Genomic DNA, 16959 nt, shown 5'->3' on the forward strand with positions numbered 1-16959 from the left:
CCCTTGGCCTCCTAAGAGCTGGGATTTAAAAGCATATGCCACTACCACTCAACAATATACAGTATGTTTTAAATCCAGTCATCTGCTGATGAACAGCTAGGCTTATTCTATCAGCTACTGTGCACAGTACTATAATAAATATGAATGTGCAAATATCTCCATTGCACAGTGACCTCTGAACATTTAAACTAGAAGAGACAAAGTATAAATGGCCGATAAGCATTAAGGAAAAAATGTTTACTAATGTTAGCAGTCAGGAAAATGAAAACTGAAATTACACTGAGATGCTATCTTACCCCAGCCAGAATGGCTACCATTAAAAAATGAAATCACACACACACACACACACACACACACACACACACACACACACACACCCTCTCTCTCTCTCTCTCTCTCTCTCTCTCTGTAAATGCTGATGAAGACTATGGGGAGAATGGAGCCCTTACCCACACTACTGAGGATGTAAATCAGTTCAGCCATGATGCTTATTCCTCCAATCAGTATGGGGTTATTCAGAGAACTAAGAAGAGAATTACTATGTGACCTAGTTAACAATGATTTTTAATGGAAAAAAGGGTTTCCAGGCCAGCAAACGCTACACAGTATTTTCTTTTAAAGCTTCTATATGCTCCCTCTTCATTGTTAAATAAAAAATAATTACTAAGCTGGGTATGGTAGCACATACCTTTAATCCCAACTCATGGGAGGGAGAGGCAGGCAGGTCTATGAGTTGGAGGCCAGCCTGATTTACACAGCAAGTTCTAGGTTAGCCAGGAGTTCGAGAGTGAGTGAGTGCTTGTAAAGCACGGCTGCTCTGTCCAGCAACACTGCCTTGTACATTTGGGGGGGGGGGCTGGCCATGGTGGTGCATGGCTTTAGTACCAGCCCTGGGAGGCAGAGGCAGCAGGACCTCGCTGACTTCCACAGCTGCTCCACAGTCTGATCCAGCCAGTGAGTTCCAGGCCAGCAGCAGCTAGACAATAAGAGCCTGTTTCTAAAGCAAGCAAACACACCCATCTAAAAAGCATGGGCAACAGGACTTTGTCTTGTACTATTCCAAGGAGAGAAGAGCTTGATCCTCAGCTCTGATCCTCACTAGCATGACCCTGCAAACATTACTTAACCCTGCCGAAAATCATGGCATATTCCAGAGCCTGGCAATTTCAGAGGATTAATGAGGTGATTTTTATAAAGCAAAAGGGGATTAGCTTGTGGCTGCTGGTACTGTTAATAGAAATGTAAGCCAGAATCATAAAAAGCAACAAATTTGGATTATATTTTTAAGTATGTACTGGCACAAACTTCTATCTTCTCTACCCTGCTCCATTTGGGTATGAAAGCTTCTTTTCCCTGAAGTTCTTATTTCCATTTTTGGACTGGGGCTGTAGCTTAGTAGAGTGTGTGTGCGCGCATACACACACACACACACACACACACACACACACACACACACATGGCTTTAATCCATAGTGCCCTTAGAAAACTCTTAGTTCTAAAAACTTAAATATAAAAACATAAATATCAAAAATGGATTGCTGGTGCAGGAGGATTCCTCCAGGTTCAAGGCCAGCATGGTCTACATAATGGCTTCCAGGCCAGCCAGTGTTACATAATGAGCTACACATTAACTACATAAAATAATATGTTTAATTGCAATATTTTCTACCATGAAATTGACTGTCTTAAGCTAAATTATTTATGTTTTCTTTTTTCTAGTTTGCATTAATGTTTAAAACCCAACACACCCTAAGTGTAAATGTCACTGGGAGGCAGATAGGAGGGTCAGGCAGCTCACGGTCATTTCCCTTGGGACAGTTTGAGATCCATGAGATCCTGTCTTAGAAAACCCAACCCAACCAAACCACAACCATGATAAAGAAAACCAAAACATTTATTCCATTTCAGAAAGAACTTTCAGATATCATAGATGGAGAAAATACTTTAAGCATGGGAGCCTCTCTAGTATTCTAAAGATGTCAAAGTTATATCATACTTTCAATATAGCTCTGTGTTGTGTGTATACACACACGTGCACATATACATACATACATACATACGTGTGTGTATATATGATGATTCTCTGCTTTTCTCCATTATTAAATTCTACTTGTTTTTGTAAGTCTAGACCTATAGAGAGGCCTTTATTTAAAAAAAAAAAAAAAAAAGTACTGGCTATTGTCCCCAACAACTCATGCCATAGAAGCCTTCTGAGATACAGAAAACATAAAAAACTGTCCCAATATAAAAGTAAACTGGGTGGGATGTGGAAACCCAAGAAACAAATAGAAATTATCAGCTAATTGCAATTAACATGCACTTATCTACTTAGTGAAATGGCTTCACTTGTAGGAACATGAATGAAGCTTGAGATCATCATGCTAAGTGAACTAAGTGACTCAGAAGGACAAAGGGTGTATAGGACACGAAAGCACAGTGGATCTGTGTGAGGGAAGCCAGAGTAGTGCTGTCGAGGAAACAAGACAGAGCAATGGGGGAAGTGAGAACAGATTCTGTCCTGTCTTATATGGGATTTAGATTTAAAGCACTCACTCATGCACACATGCACACCAGGAAAGAGTGAGAGGAAGGGAACCAGTGGCAGAAGAGTAGGCAGGACAATAGTGAGGTGTGTTTGTGTGTTCAAGATTTGGATTAGGAGTCTGGGAAGAAGGCTCAGTCAGCAAAGTGTTATCGATGTATGAAGACATGAGTTTGATCACAAGCACCTATGCAAACCTATATAAAAAGCCAGGATGGCAGCACACACTTATAATCCCAGCTCTGGGGAGTCAGGGACAGGCAGATTCCTGGGGATTACTGGAAAGCTAGCAGAGACTAATCCTTGGGTCTTAAGTCCTACTGTGATCCTCTCTCAAAAACCAAAAACTGTGTGTGCTGCACACACACACACACACACACACACACACCTATACATACTCCTCCAAAGGACCACCCACAAAAAGATTTGGATTAGATATAAGAAATTATTAAAATAATAAAGAAATTAGGTTCTCAAGAAATTATAAAAACCTGTACCTATGACATTAGTATTATCCCTCCATGTAAACCTGTATATGTGACACTAATACTTACAGTTAGAGGAACAGGGTCTTGGAAAGCCAGGCTCATTTCATGGCAGTAAAGAAACAGAAGTAGGCGTTCACATTTCTAAAGAAAAATACAAATAAGAATGAAGTCATAGCTTAGTTTCTGAAAGAATTCACAGGTCTCAAATTAAAAATTAAAGCCCAGGGACTCAGTAAGGAACACTGAATCTTTGGGTTTTGCTTTCCATCTGAATTTGCTAACAGCTTAGGGAATATGGATATGAGAGCCCCTGTAATTGAGTGAATAAGCCAATCACACTAGGAAATACACATTTGTCCCTCAAGATGAGTGCCCCTCCTTACCCACATCACTCCGGTCTGCACGTGTGAATCAGCAGTCACTGGAGGAGGCTCACATATTGATTATTTATTAATCAATGTGGTGCTACAGCCTTTTCCCAGGTAAGAGCTGTCTTTTCTGTCTTGCACACAGAAGTGTCCTGTTGTAAGTTCTGTTACTATCTCCCCTCAGGACCAGTGAACACCTGCCTCCCCGGGAACACATCTGCCTAGATGTCAAGCTTCATTCTTTCTTTTTAAAAATATATTTTGATAAACATTTTAGTAGTTAAAAAAATAGCTAAATGTTAAATAAAATTTCATGTGACCAAAGTATGGGATTCTTTTCTTTTTCTTCTCTTTTTTTTAGATGTATTTATTTATTTTATATATGTGAGTACACTGTAGCTATCTTCAGACACATCAGAAGAGGGCATTGGATCCTATTACAGATGGTTGTGAGCCACCATGTGGTTGCTGGGAATTGAACTCAGGACTTCTGGAAGAGCAGTCAGTGCTCTTAACCTCTGACCCATCCATCTCTCCATCCCTGGAATTATCTTTTAGAACATTAAAAGTAAATCTTACTGTCAATTCTCAAAAGATTTTGAAAACCAGTGATAAAAATAAAACAAGACAGAAATTAAGGTAGACAAAATTTAAAAGCTCAGACTAAAGCTATGCATTCCTGTAATCCAGCACTTGGAAGGCTGAGGCAGGAGGATTGCTGTTTGATGATAGACTGCACAGTGATATTCCATCTCAAAGAAACAAAACAAATCAAAAATAACAGTAACAAATAAAATAAAAAATCAGAAACAAAGAACAAGGCTGGGCATATACTTGGAATGCAGAACCAAGTAGAATGTTGTGAATTCAAGGCCAGTATATACTACACAGACAGTTTTTGGCTAGTTTGGGCTACACAGTGAATTCTTGTCTCTTCTTGGCCCTGCCAAAAAAAGCCAAGATTTAGTTGGACTAAAGAGATGGCTCAGTCAGTGGGGAATACCTGGGATGAATTCCAAGCGGAAGGTAAGGAAGCTAGATGCCCTGATGTATAGTAGTATTCCCAGAAGCAAAGAGGTGGACATGGTGGGAACTCAGGGCTCACTGTCCAGGTAGCCTTCTCTCTCCCCTCCCTTCCTCTCTTTCTCCCCTCCCCCCAATTTGTTCTAGCACTGTCCCTCACAACTCAAAGCCCAGGTCTATCTATAAGGGACATACAGTTTACTCTGCTCAAGTACACTATTTTGAATACCTAGCTAAATAGTTTTCTTTTTTAATTAAGAAGTTATAGTTCTCTTGTGAGACTATGCAGGGGCCTAGCAAACACAGGAGTGGATGCTCACAGTCAGCTATTGGATGTATCACAGGGTTCCCAATGGAGAAGCTAGAGAAAGTACCCAAGGAGCTAAAGGGATCTGCAACCCTATAGTTGGAACAACATGATGAACTAACCAGTACCCCGGAGCTCTTGTCTCTAGCTGCATATGTATCGAAAGATGGCCTAGTCGGCCATCACTGGAAAGAGAGGCCCATTGGACTTGCAAACTTTATATGCCCCAATATAGGGGAATGCCAGGGCCAAAAGAATGGGAATGGGTGGGTAGGGAAGTGGGGGGCGCTATGGGGGACTTTTGGGATAGCATTGGAAATGTAATTGAGGAAAATATGTAATAAAAAATATTAAAAATTAAAAAAAAAAAAAGAAGTTATAGTTCAGTGGGTCAAGTGCTTTTTCTATGCACCGGGATTTAGATTCCTAAAACCTAAGTAAAAAGGCCAAGCATGATAGCGTCCACCTGTAACTGATATGAGGGAGGATGGAGTAACAAGTGAATTCCAGGTACTTGCTAGCTAGCCAGTCTAGCCCAGTGAGCTCCAGGTTCAATGACAGGATTTGTCTCAAAAGTAAGGTAGAAAGCAAAAGAGGAAGATATGTTAGGATAATCTCTGGTCTCCATGTGTAGATGCATGGATGAGAGTTCATGCACATGAGTTTAAACACAAACACATGAGCCAGGTGCGGTGGCGCATGCCTTTAATCCCAGCACTCGGGAGGCAGAGGTAGGCGGATTTCTGAGTTTGAGTCCAGCCTGGTCTACAAAGTGAGTTCCAGGACAGCCAGGACTATACAGAGAAACCCTGTCTCGAAAAACAAACAAACAAAAAACCCCACAAACACACACACAGACACTATAGTTTTCTATTGCTTCTTCTCTCTATGTACAGAGGGAAGAGAGAGAAAGAAACTTAAAGGAGGAAGAATTCAGTATAAAATCAATGCATGTAGCTAACATGAGTGGAAATGTTCAGACACTTACCCGTTTGTCTATTGGCGTTAGCTTAGTAAGGCCTTCACTTTTCCGTTTATCTGCGTGGTGACTGGGAACATCACAATCATAGTCAACCTCTGGCTTAGATAAGTCTCGGCAGAAAGTACAGATCCATTCTCCACTGTTGGGATAATGTACCTTTGAGTTCTAAGTATGTCGGAGCTCTGTCTACACCACCACCTCCCCCAGAAAGTACAGATCCATTCTCCACTGTTGGGATAATGTACCTTTGAGTTCTAAGTATGTCGGAGCTCTGTCTACACCACCACCTCCCACCACTTGCAGGCCACCTATGACAGGTCTCTTTGGACAGGGTTTACCCTCTGCCCATTTATCACATACCACTAGGTACAAAGACGCACAGAAAGAAAGGCAGGAATGTGATGCAAAGGCCCAAGAAGTTAACATGAACATCTGAGAAAACGTCCCACTGTGACCCTCCTCCTATCTCCTCCATGCTTGGTTACAGGTGTGGGCCACAAGGCCCATCACAACAGATGAGCTTTCTGAGAAGTACAAAGACTAGGAAGCAGGGAAGAGGAGACTGTAGGGAACTCTAGAGTGTACATCTGTGCCAAATGGAATTTAAATCTTTGTAACAATAGTCAAAAGTTCATTACAATTGTTAGATTTTAAAAAATCCCTTCTCCGCCTTCCTCTCCCCCTCCATGTCATTCCTTTTCAGGCACAACCCCTTTGCTCTAGAACACTGTTCCTTTTCTGTCTCGCTCCCTGGGCATGAGCAGCTAAGAAGCTCTAGCACTAAGTCACACTCCTAACCCTGTGCTTCATACTTTAGACAGACATATCGTTTTACCTTGGAAAATTTGTCAGTGTGGGCACATGACAAGTAAGATGGAATACTTTAGGGCACTTCTCACAGCACAGGAGCTCCCCACCATTTTGACAAACAGCACACCAGTCTTCATTGGGGTCATCCTCCTTCCTTGTCTCTCCGACGTGCACAGGGGACTTCTGGGAGGCATCCGGCCACTCAGACTTTCCATTTGAGGAATTTTCTTGATGGAGTCCAGGCTGATCTCCTGTACTATCAGGGGCATCAGATCGTAACACGGTTTCCTCAGAAGCAGAGCTCTGACTGCTGTTTAAGAGGAGGGAGGTAAGTATGCTTCTTGGATAGTTAGTCTGCAACCAAAGAGAGGACATCACCATTTATGTATAACGCATGGTCTGAAGGGGCCCCTTTAATCTCCCGATGGCTACAACTAAAGACTACGTGAGCAGTGTGGAAGTCAATGCAATAAGACGTAAAGATGGTTTATTGTAGCTACTAATACTAAAACTACTATTTTAGTACTAATGTGTAATTCAAATGACACATCAGACACTGTGCCAGCTACTTTAATGTCAACTTGACACAATCTGGAGTCATGAGGGGAGGGAAACAATTTAGGAAATCCTTTTCTTGCCTCTTAAATGGGATTAGTACTGCAAGTATTGGTATAATTACATTTTGAGGTCTAGATTCTTCATCTGATTCTTGTTTTACTATAACAACAGGAAAATCATAATTTTCAGGTGGTCCACTGTTTTCCTGTTTTATTCGAATTGGCTCCAGCATGACTACTGGGACCTTGTGAGTAGAATCAGCTCCTGCTGGTTTGCTGGAAGAGCCAGAGCTGTGAGGGAGAAAGACGGAGAAGGAGACGCGATCAGACAACCTAAAAGCGGCAAACTGAAGAACATTCTGGAACACTGCCACTTCACAATAGTAACGTATATCAGCAGTGAATGATGTTTAAAGTGCAGTTGTGGAATGCAGCACTCATTTCCTCGATGACGACAGAAAGGCCTTACATACTAACCTTCTAAAACAGATCTATCATGGATCTGAAAATTACTAAAACCTGATTTATACCTAAATGACTTGACTATTCTAAGTATTTTTAAAAATACAAAGTATTTTCTTCAGGATGGGAGTTGTCATTATTCCCTAAACAATGCAATATAACAAGTAATTATGAAACAGTCAAATTGTATTAGGCAGCATCAGCAATCTAGAGATGATTTAAAGCATGCACAAAGATATGACCAGATTATATACAAATACTGTACCACCACAGAGGACTTGGACATCTACAGGTTTTGGTACACTTGGATGGGCCCTGGAACTAACTGATTCTCTATAGATACCGAGGGAAGACTATACCCATAAATATGGTTAATCTGTTTACCTTCCTCGACTTCCAACACTGGAGGCACTAGGTGAACGTATTGGGGGATGGACGCTAGTCATAGTAACAGGCCCTGAGAAGGAAACAGACATGCACAGGTGAATTAATCATCTATGCATTCAAGTTTGTTGAACTGTTCATTAAATTATACCAAAACTAGGACCATCCAATCAAACTCTACAAAACCATAGGCATATCTTTAATATTTTGTTACACCAAAGTTTACAGTCATGACACTATGGACTTCTAGGCAGGGAGAAAGTCTGTCCATCACAGGATATCTACCAACCTCAAGTTCCACAAAGAAAACACTTTTAAGTCTTTCTTGCAGTAGTGTCTTAGGTAGAAGACTGCAGGGTCTGTGAAAACTACAGAAGAGAAAGGGGCTAATATAAAGGAGTTCCGGGGATAGAGGGTGGCTTAGGGGTAGGTACTAGTCAGCAATCCTGAAGCCCCAGCTGCATCCCTGGCTCCACCCGACAACAATTCATGACAAAAGTGAAGGTTAGACTCAGATGTGAGGGAATAAACAAGAGGTTCTGAACTGCTGCCATAAAGAACCTCAGCTCAGGAGCTCAGCTGGCTCAGGAGGGAAAGCAGCTTCCTGCCAAGCTGGATGACCTCAGCTATCCCTGGGATCCACACATGAGAAGGAGAGGTTAGATTCCCACAAACTCTTTTCTGACCTCTACATGCATGCTGTGGCACTTACATACATGTGCACATATAGCAGTAGGTGTAAGACTATTAATAATAAGTGAAATCTATACTCTGGAGGCAGTAGAGGTTATATGGGAATCTGTCTAGGGTCGGGCAGTCCATAGGAGATAAACGTCAGCCTTAGGATTATTAACATGATGCCCTCAGTACAGTACACAGGAAGGGTCCCAATGACATCTGTATCACTGCTATCATCACAATTAAAATCGTAGCTAAGTCAGTAGTAAGAAGCCAGAACCTGTTTAGACTCTTCTGACAACTGGAGAGAGGAACAGTTTTGTTTAGTCTCTTTTGTTAGATGCCTTTATTGGGTAGGGATTACCGATTCACCTGTCTTTCATCACCAAGAACATTCCTTATTTATTCATACGCATTTGTCTTTCATTTTATTGTAAGTTTATTATTAAAATAGGAACCTCCACTTAAATGTTGTAACCACCTTATTTTTTGGTAACATTGCAGAGAAAATTCAGCACTCTCCTTCCCACTATTCCAAGAAGATACAGTTTGTGCTGACGTCCTAAGAGCTGAAAGTCTCTCCTCCAGGGAAAAGGGAGGCTCCTAAGACTCAGGAAGCTGAAGAAGTTATGTAGGCAAGTGCGGGGACAGAAGAGCTCTTTGGCAGGGTCCTGGGGTGGGGTTGGGGGTGGGGCTGCAAAGAGTGCAGGTGGCTACCCGGATCCCCTTTGCTGAGTTACCAGCCACACTGGCAGGGTATGATGAGCTCACTGGTTCACTGGGCTAGACCTGAGTGCAGTTCTTGCTTTAGCTAATTAATTGTCACCAGCATATTATTTGGATGTATCTGTTAATGTCTCCCCAGGATGTCACACAAGAGACACCTGCTATATCAAGACTCCAGGAGTATATTTCCAGTGTTTCTTGTGGCAATAAATTAAGTATACTAAAATATTATTTTTTAAAAATTTACTTTTATGTGATTTGATTGTTCTGCCTGCATGTATGTAAGTGTATCCTATGCATGCAATGCTTGGGGAGGCCAGCACTGAAGTTATAGGCTGCTGTAAGCCGCCATGTGGGTGCTGGGAACAGAACCATGGTCCTCTGCAGGAGCAGGAAGAGCTCTTATGCAGTGAACCATCTCCTTTCCTCCCTACGTTAAACATTATTAAATACTATTAAACTCCAACAAGCAAACAAAACACCAAAACTGCTCTCCTCTTTTTATCCTAACTAATAACATTTGACGCTAGACAAATTACATTCTTAAAGAGGTGATACCACAGGCATCTAAATGTATTAATGACACTGAGATAAAACTTTGCTCTTTGGTTGCTATAATGCGAATAAATTTTGTTGAAACTACAAAAAGAACCTGTGTTTCCTTCTTTGTGAAGAATTCTAGTTTTACATGGTATAAAAACTCAGGTTGGTGGAATGGAATCAGTGGGTTAAAACACTTATCACCTGACAACCTGAGCTTTGAAGCCAGGAACCCATTTGGTGGAAGGAGAAAAGCCAACTCCAAGCTGTCCTCTGGCTTCCACATGTGCACTATGGCACAGATACAGAAGCACACACATAAATGTATATAAAAGAAAACCTCAAGATACAGTAATCATTGTTATTTAAAAATTGAGGCAGAACCCTCATCACCACCAAAAATGAGGCAAAGGGAAACTTTTAATTATTATGAGTAAAAATACGAGTTAAAACCAGAAAACATTAACAAATCCAAAAGGTGGCTTTACCTGCAAGGCCTGGAGATGGCACTGATGAATTTGGTGACTGCACCGTTCTGTTTGATGGAGGCCTCGGCTGGGCGTGATCTACACTTGTGTCTTTCCTTGCAATGTTGTCCAGCATTATAGTACTTGAACAATCAATCTTCCGAGAGAAGAGATTTCAGGGCAAATTAATGTTGAAAACTAAAAACAACTGTAAATTTACAAGAAAACTTCAACCCTAAGCACTATCTTTCCTTCCTCTGTTTGTTTGTTGAGGCAGGGCTTCTCTGTGCGGCCCTGGCTATCTTGGAACACAATTTATTGACGAGGCTGACCTTAGAACTACCATCAACCCATCTGCTTTTGCCTCTGCCTCTGGAATGCTGAGACTAAGGGCTCAAGTGAAACACAAACTGAGAGTTCTATCAGGCGACTTCCCCCATCAAGAAACTAAAGGGGGCTGGTGAGATGGCTCAGTGGGTAAGAGCACCCGACTGCTCTTCCAAAGGTCCAGAGTTCAAATCCCAGCAACCACATGGTGGCTCACAACCATCCGTAACGAGATCTGGCGCCCTCTTCTGGAGTGTCTGAAGATAGCTACAGTGTACTTACATATAATCAATAAATAAATCTTTAAAAAAAAAAAAAGAAAAGAAACTAAAGGTTACTCTTTATAGTCTACCCACGGTAAATATACAGAGAGCAGATGCACCACATCATGTGTGTGCTCACTCACACACACGATAAGTTAAATTTAATACAGGTTTTTATGCCTTAAATAGAAATATTTTGCCATGCCTAAATATACCAAGTTTCCTAGGAACATACACAATCCCTTCATGCCTTTGTAGCCTTTCTCAGTTGGGATTCTATGAGAACTGTGTCCTAAAGCCAGGGTATAAACTGTACATAATTGAAGAATATAGAAAAAAAGGAAGAGAAATTCCATTTTCTATGGATTCTCTCTTTTATGGGGTTGGGCGGAAGAAGTAGATAGGGCCATTTATATTTCAATATTCTAGGTCAATAGTTTTCAGATGGTACATAAAGAACTGGGTTTCTCCCCCCCCCCCCCCCCCCCCCAAGATAGGGTTTCTCTGTGTAGCCTTGGCTGTCCTGGAACTCACTTTGTAGACCAGGCTGGCCTCGAACTCAGAAATCCGCCTGCCTCTGCCTCCCATGTGCCGGGATTAAAGGCGTGAGCCACCACGCCCGGCAAGAACTGGGTTTCTTAATGTAATAAAAATAATTTATATTGTGGAAAGCAAATTTTAAAAAATTTATATTAAGTTTTCCTTAGTCTGATATAAGCATGAAAAAAGTATGCTCTACCAATTTAAAATATATATTATAAAAACTGAAATGATTCTAGTGATTAATAATATAATCATTAGGAAATATAATTGATCTCAACTAAAAAAAAAAATCAAAGAAAAACTAAAAGTTTAATCTTGTACATAATTCCTTCTAACTAAAGTGTGTAGAAAGTTCACAAGTGTAAGTGTTTCACGTCTGGTTGCATGTATGTCATGACACTGAGCCGACCTGAGCTTGCAGGGCTGGAGAGCGCTCAGTAGTTAAAAGCCTCAGTTGTCCTCCAGAGGACTGGGATTTCTCTCCAGCACCCACATGGCAGCTAACAACTATCTGCAACTCCAGTTCCAAGGGTGTGATGCCCTCTTTTGGCTTCTAAAGGCATCAGACATTCATGTGGGGCACAACACATGTGCAGGCACAGCACCCGGACAGGGAAGTCAGCAACACCACACTCTTATTTTCTGCCTTTAGTCAGATTCTTTTAAAAGTCCCCTGTCAAAGTTCAAGATCCTGAAGATTGACTATATTATTAATATGCTCAAGTAGGCAGGTGTGCTGTTCTGCCTCTTGTGCAGCTCTGTGGGCCTGACCCTCCAGGAACTCGCCTCCGCTCATACTGCCCCCACTCTCGTCCCCATGTCCCTCCTTCCTATGACATCCTCCGCAAACGTTTACCTTTAACATCAGAACCCAGAGCAACATTCTTTTCTATGTCCAAATATTCATAATTTCTAATTTTACTCACATTTTATTTCTAAAGAATAAGACTAAGCTTTCAGAAATAGCTGATAAACCAATAAACCCAACCTTAAACTTAATCCAAATTTACTGCCAATTTTCAGAGGAAAATTAGTACAGATTTTACATAAACTTACATCTGGAAGAGAAGGAAGATTGTAAGACCCTCCCACTGGTGCACTCAGATCAATCATGGGTGAACTAAAAGCTTTTCCATCATACCCAGCTGCACTTGTGATTGTGGGACTGGACGGAGTGGAGGAGGAGCTGCTGGCAGTTGTGGGCGGAGCCTGTCCACTGCTGATCTGCCACTGGAGAACCAAGATGAGAAGCAAAATGAGAAATGTAAATCCTCACTCTTTTCAGACATCACAGATAAAAGGAAGAGTTTTTTCTGCTCAAATGTTATTTGAATGGAAAGAACAGGGGGAGAGAGAAAAGGAAGCATAGTATGTGTGTGCATACGTGTGTGTTAATAGTACTGAAAAATAAATAAACTTTTTTTTTGGCAAAAAATAATTAGCATATACTAGAAAACAATTTCACATCCTTGCAAAATATATAAACATATATATGAATTGTATAAGAAATATAAACATAATAAGAAAGCAATTTCTTTGAAGTAAAGCTAGAGAATTGAAAATATTCCAGTTTCTTTTGGCCCTACTGGAAATGCCTAAAAATAATTAGCCACAAACCAGGGCTGTAAGATGTTTATACTTCTCTTTCATACTTTTCATATATGAATTATACTTCTCTTTCTTACTTTTCATATATGAATAAGTAATTAAGCCTTACTGAGGAAAGGCCTCTCATTCACACTGGAAGTTGAGATAAACACAAACTAAGACAATGCTAGGTATGTTGAAGGATACAAAATTGAATCATGCTGCTTGCTGTTTGGTTGCTTCGGAGCAAACACAAAATACAGTATAGATGGATAGTTAGATTAAAAGGGCAATATATTTACAGAGACAGTTTGGAGCTAAGACAAAAGGATGGACTATCCAGAGACTACCCCACCCGGGGATCCATCCCATAATCAGCTACCAAACCCAGACACTATTGCATATGCCAGAAAGATTTTGCTGAAGGAACCCTGTTATAGCTGTCTCGTATGAGGCTATGTCATTGCCTGGCAAATACAGAAGTGGATGCTCACAGTCATCTATAAGATGGAACACAGGGCCCCCAATGGAGAAGCTAGAGAAAGCACCCAAGGAGCTGAAGGGGTTTACAACCCTGTAGGTGAAACAACAATATGAACTAACCAGTACCCCCGGAGCTCGTGTCTCTAGCTGCATATGTAGCAGAAGATGGCCTAGTTGGCCACCACTGGGAAGAGAAGCCCTTTGGTATTGCAAACTTTATATGCCGCAGTACAGGGGAATGCCAGGGCCAAGAAGTGGGAGTGGGTGGGTAGGGGAGCAGGGCAGGGGGAGGGTATAGGGAACTTTCGGGATAGCATTTGAAATATATATAAAGAAAATATCTAATAAAAAAAAAGGCAATATGTACTAAGGCAAGGAAAACAAACTGTCCCCTATAAAATTATTTCAATATTTGGTGTACTTGAAAAACATGACTACTCAGAATAAATCTGGGGGCGGGAGAACTGAAAGCTATCCCAAGGTCAGTCGGCAGAAAGCTGCCCAGATACACCATCATTTATATATGGGTGACACTGGAGAGTGACGCTCTGAAACACGGTGTTCTGAAAAAAATCCTACATATATATGTATGTGTGTAACTGTAAAATGTACACACAGGAACACATGAACTTGGGTGTGAATGTCATCTTTAGCACCTTCACACTCAACATCTTTATCTTATTCCTACATATTTTTCCTCCTCCCCTTCCATGAATAACGAATCACTGTTGCTGAGTAACTTTCTGGGGTTGTTATCCATGTACAAGATAAAACACACAGAAATGAGAGAGTATCTCACAAAAATTAGGTAACATGATAGTTTCTTACTAACTAAAAAGTATATCATTACAGGAACATGGTCTAATTTGGTAAATTTATGCATAAAACTACTTTCTGGGCCAGTGGGATGGTCGGTACATTAAAGCAATCACTGCCAACTGTGCAACTAGCTGCAGTGAGAGCTAAAAATAATTATTTGGTAAGGTCATAAATTAGGAAAATAAATAGAATTTGATGCCAAGCAACAATTTAAACTTTTACTTATAATGGTGAAGCAGATACAAGTATGAATTTTTAATTATTATTAAATGAAATATGGAGATGTTAAATCAACTCTTGATTATATACACACTTCAGAGTATGCAAAGACTCCTTGATTACAAAGCACAATATTCTCACCTCCACCTACTATCTACATGTAAGTTCCTAGGACCTGAAGTACAGAGAGGCACCTTGAGAGAAAGGTAACACACACCTGTTTTATGGCCTGTTGAGCCAAAAAAGCCATTTGCAAGGGGTTGGGTTTTATTGTTGTCTGCCGAGGTACATTCTGGCTTGGTGAATATCTCAGCTGCTGAGGATAAGGAGGAAGAACTGGTCCATTGGGCTTAGGGCTGTGATTCTGAAAGTTTATTAAGCGTGGTGGCGGATGCTAGAAAAAAGAAACAAAAGCACTGCAGTAATAGCCTCCCAAAGAGGCCAGATCATTACTGTATAAACTCCCAAGGATAACAGCTCTGCCACAGAAGTCTCACTAAGACAAGAAGCAATGAATGGGCTCACTTAGAAAAGGGGAAGGAGGAGGGAGGGAGATGAGCAGGAGAAAGCATGTCTGACACTGGTGGATGGGGAAGGCTGGGTAGAGAGGCATATCTGCTGCATCTCCTGTCAATGCTGTCTTCAAACTGAGCAGTTTTAGCAAACCCCACGCTCACATGCCAGTCTTTTTGACCATTCGATTGTGTTCATAGTTGGGAACTTGTTGCTTCTTTGTTCAAGACACCATAACTGCATTTATGATCAGACTTCCTAAAGAAGCAAGCACCTCTGTCCCTCATTCACAGAAACAAGTGAATCCTTTTTTTTTGTTGTTGTTGTTGTTATTGGTTTTTTTGAGACAGGGTTTCTCTGTGTAGCCCTGGCTGTCCTGGAACTCACTCTGTAGACCAGGCTGGCCTTGAACTCAGAAATTCGCCTGCCTCTACCTCCCAAGTGCTGGAATTAAAGGCGTGCGCCACCACTGCCTGGTGGCCAGTGAATCCTTCATGTGGCCACACCAAGACAGCTATAGAGTGCAGCTCTCACCCAATTCTTCCTACTTTTGGAATTTATTCTCCTATTCTAAATTAATTGCTTCTTTTCTCCCTCAGTTAAGAATGTATTACGGAATCAGAGAAAGGCAGATCTGTCTAGTGTTTCTAGACCAACTGAAGTTCCAAGATACAGAGTGGAAATAGCATTGCTGAATAACCGCATAAGGGAACAAGCCAGAGGCCCTAGCAACTTTTTGATTTCCTATTAAAAACTTGGGACATGAGGGTTTTACACCATGAAAACACAAACAGAAAACAGAGGAATTACAGGAGAGGTTTTCTAAATTTATTTAAAGGAAAAACATACAAACATTTAAGGGAGAACAGGTATTTCCTGTCACCTTAGTCTCATCCTTTTGGTAATTGCTCAACACAATAATTCAACCAAAAACAAACAAATGAACAGACAAAAACCCCAAACACCAAAAAACAAAACAAAACAAACTGTCACTTGACCCTAGGGCACTGGACTAAATTAACCCTGTCTACTTTTAAGAAGCTTTCGGGCAAGGATGGCATAAGGTGTATTCTCCTTGTTTCCTGAACTGCGACAGTTGGGTTAATTTATGAGAACATTTTGACAAGCTCCACATATTACTAAATACCAGATATCCTAAAATAAGTAGCAAAACTAGTGATATTTTGCACAAATAAAGTAATTCATTCAAGAATTACAAGATGAAAAGAAAGCAAATGAGGAAAATAACAGAGCTTGGTGAGACTGCAGGCCTGGGCACTGTGAGAACCAAGGCTGTAAGTCAAGAACAGTGATAATCTGTCAGCGTTCTCAAATGAGCAGATTATCCACACTGTAGTGGTGCAGACTCTGCAGCACTAAATCAGACGTCTATCATGTCTGCTCCACTTATTTTGCCACATAATAAAGCATTCCACCTTTGCTGCCACCTGGCTCTTTAAGAAGGCCAGTGACAAGGCTCATCTTCACAGGAAGAATTATGAAACTATCATGTGAGTGACTTTAAAAGCACAACGCTTTCAATCTACTTGTCCGTAGGACAAATGGAGAGTATGATCTGCATACTACACGTAACTAGAAACACAAGGCACCTGCTTTTAGAAGGCAGTGCACAAAAGGTACATGTACAGAAGCTGATGGAAATGAAGAAACTAAAAACATAGCAAGAGGGTAAACTGACAGCAAAAAAAAAAAAAAAAAGAAAAAAGAAAAAAGAAAAGAAAAAAGTGGAAATGGGTGTTTAGCAGATTTAAGAAGTAGTAGGAGAGAGGACTGGTGCTCACAGAAGGCTAAAAATAAAAGGGAAATTGTGAAAAGTACTTCTAGGTTAGAAAATTAAGTTGTACAGTCGA

The 16959-nt window shown here is 40.9% G+C and overlaps 1 protein-coding gene across 3 annotated transcripts in view; it reads right to left on the reverse strand.

Annotated features, from left to right (window-relative positions):
• Trim24 (tripartite motif containing 24) overlaps window positions 1-16959 on the reverse strand; it is a 108440-nt gene that overhangs the window by 2663 nt on the left and 88818 nt on the right. For all 3 annotated transcript variants that reach the window (XM_021164255.3, XM_021164256.3, XM_021164257.3), the window contains exons 10-17: window positions 14793-14969; window positions 12524-12697; window positions 10356-10491; window positions 7924-7996; window positions 7200-7368; window positions 6546-6874; window positions 5717-5849; window positions 3097-3171 (exon numbers count right to left, since the gene is read on the reverse strand). In XM_021164255.3, the coding sequence (XP_021019914.1) occupies window positions 3097-3171; window positions 5717-5849; window positions 6546-6874; window positions 7200-7368; window positions 7924-7996; window positions 10356-10491; window positions 12524-12697; window positions 14793-14969 (1266 nt within the window). The remainder of the gene's footprint in view (window positions 1-3096; window positions 3172-5716; window positions 5850-6545; window positions 6875-7199; window positions 7369-7923; window positions 7997-10355; window positions 10492-12523; window positions 12698-14792; window positions 14970-16959) is intronic.

Source organism: Mus caroli, unplaced genomic scaffold (genome assembly GCF_978045245.1).
Source record: "Mus caroli unplaced genomic scaffold, Mus_caroli_1 scaffold_7, whole genome shotgun sequence".
Classification (NCBI taxonomy): Eukaryota; Metazoa; Chordata; class Mammalia; order Rodentia; family Muridae; genus Mus; species Mus caroli.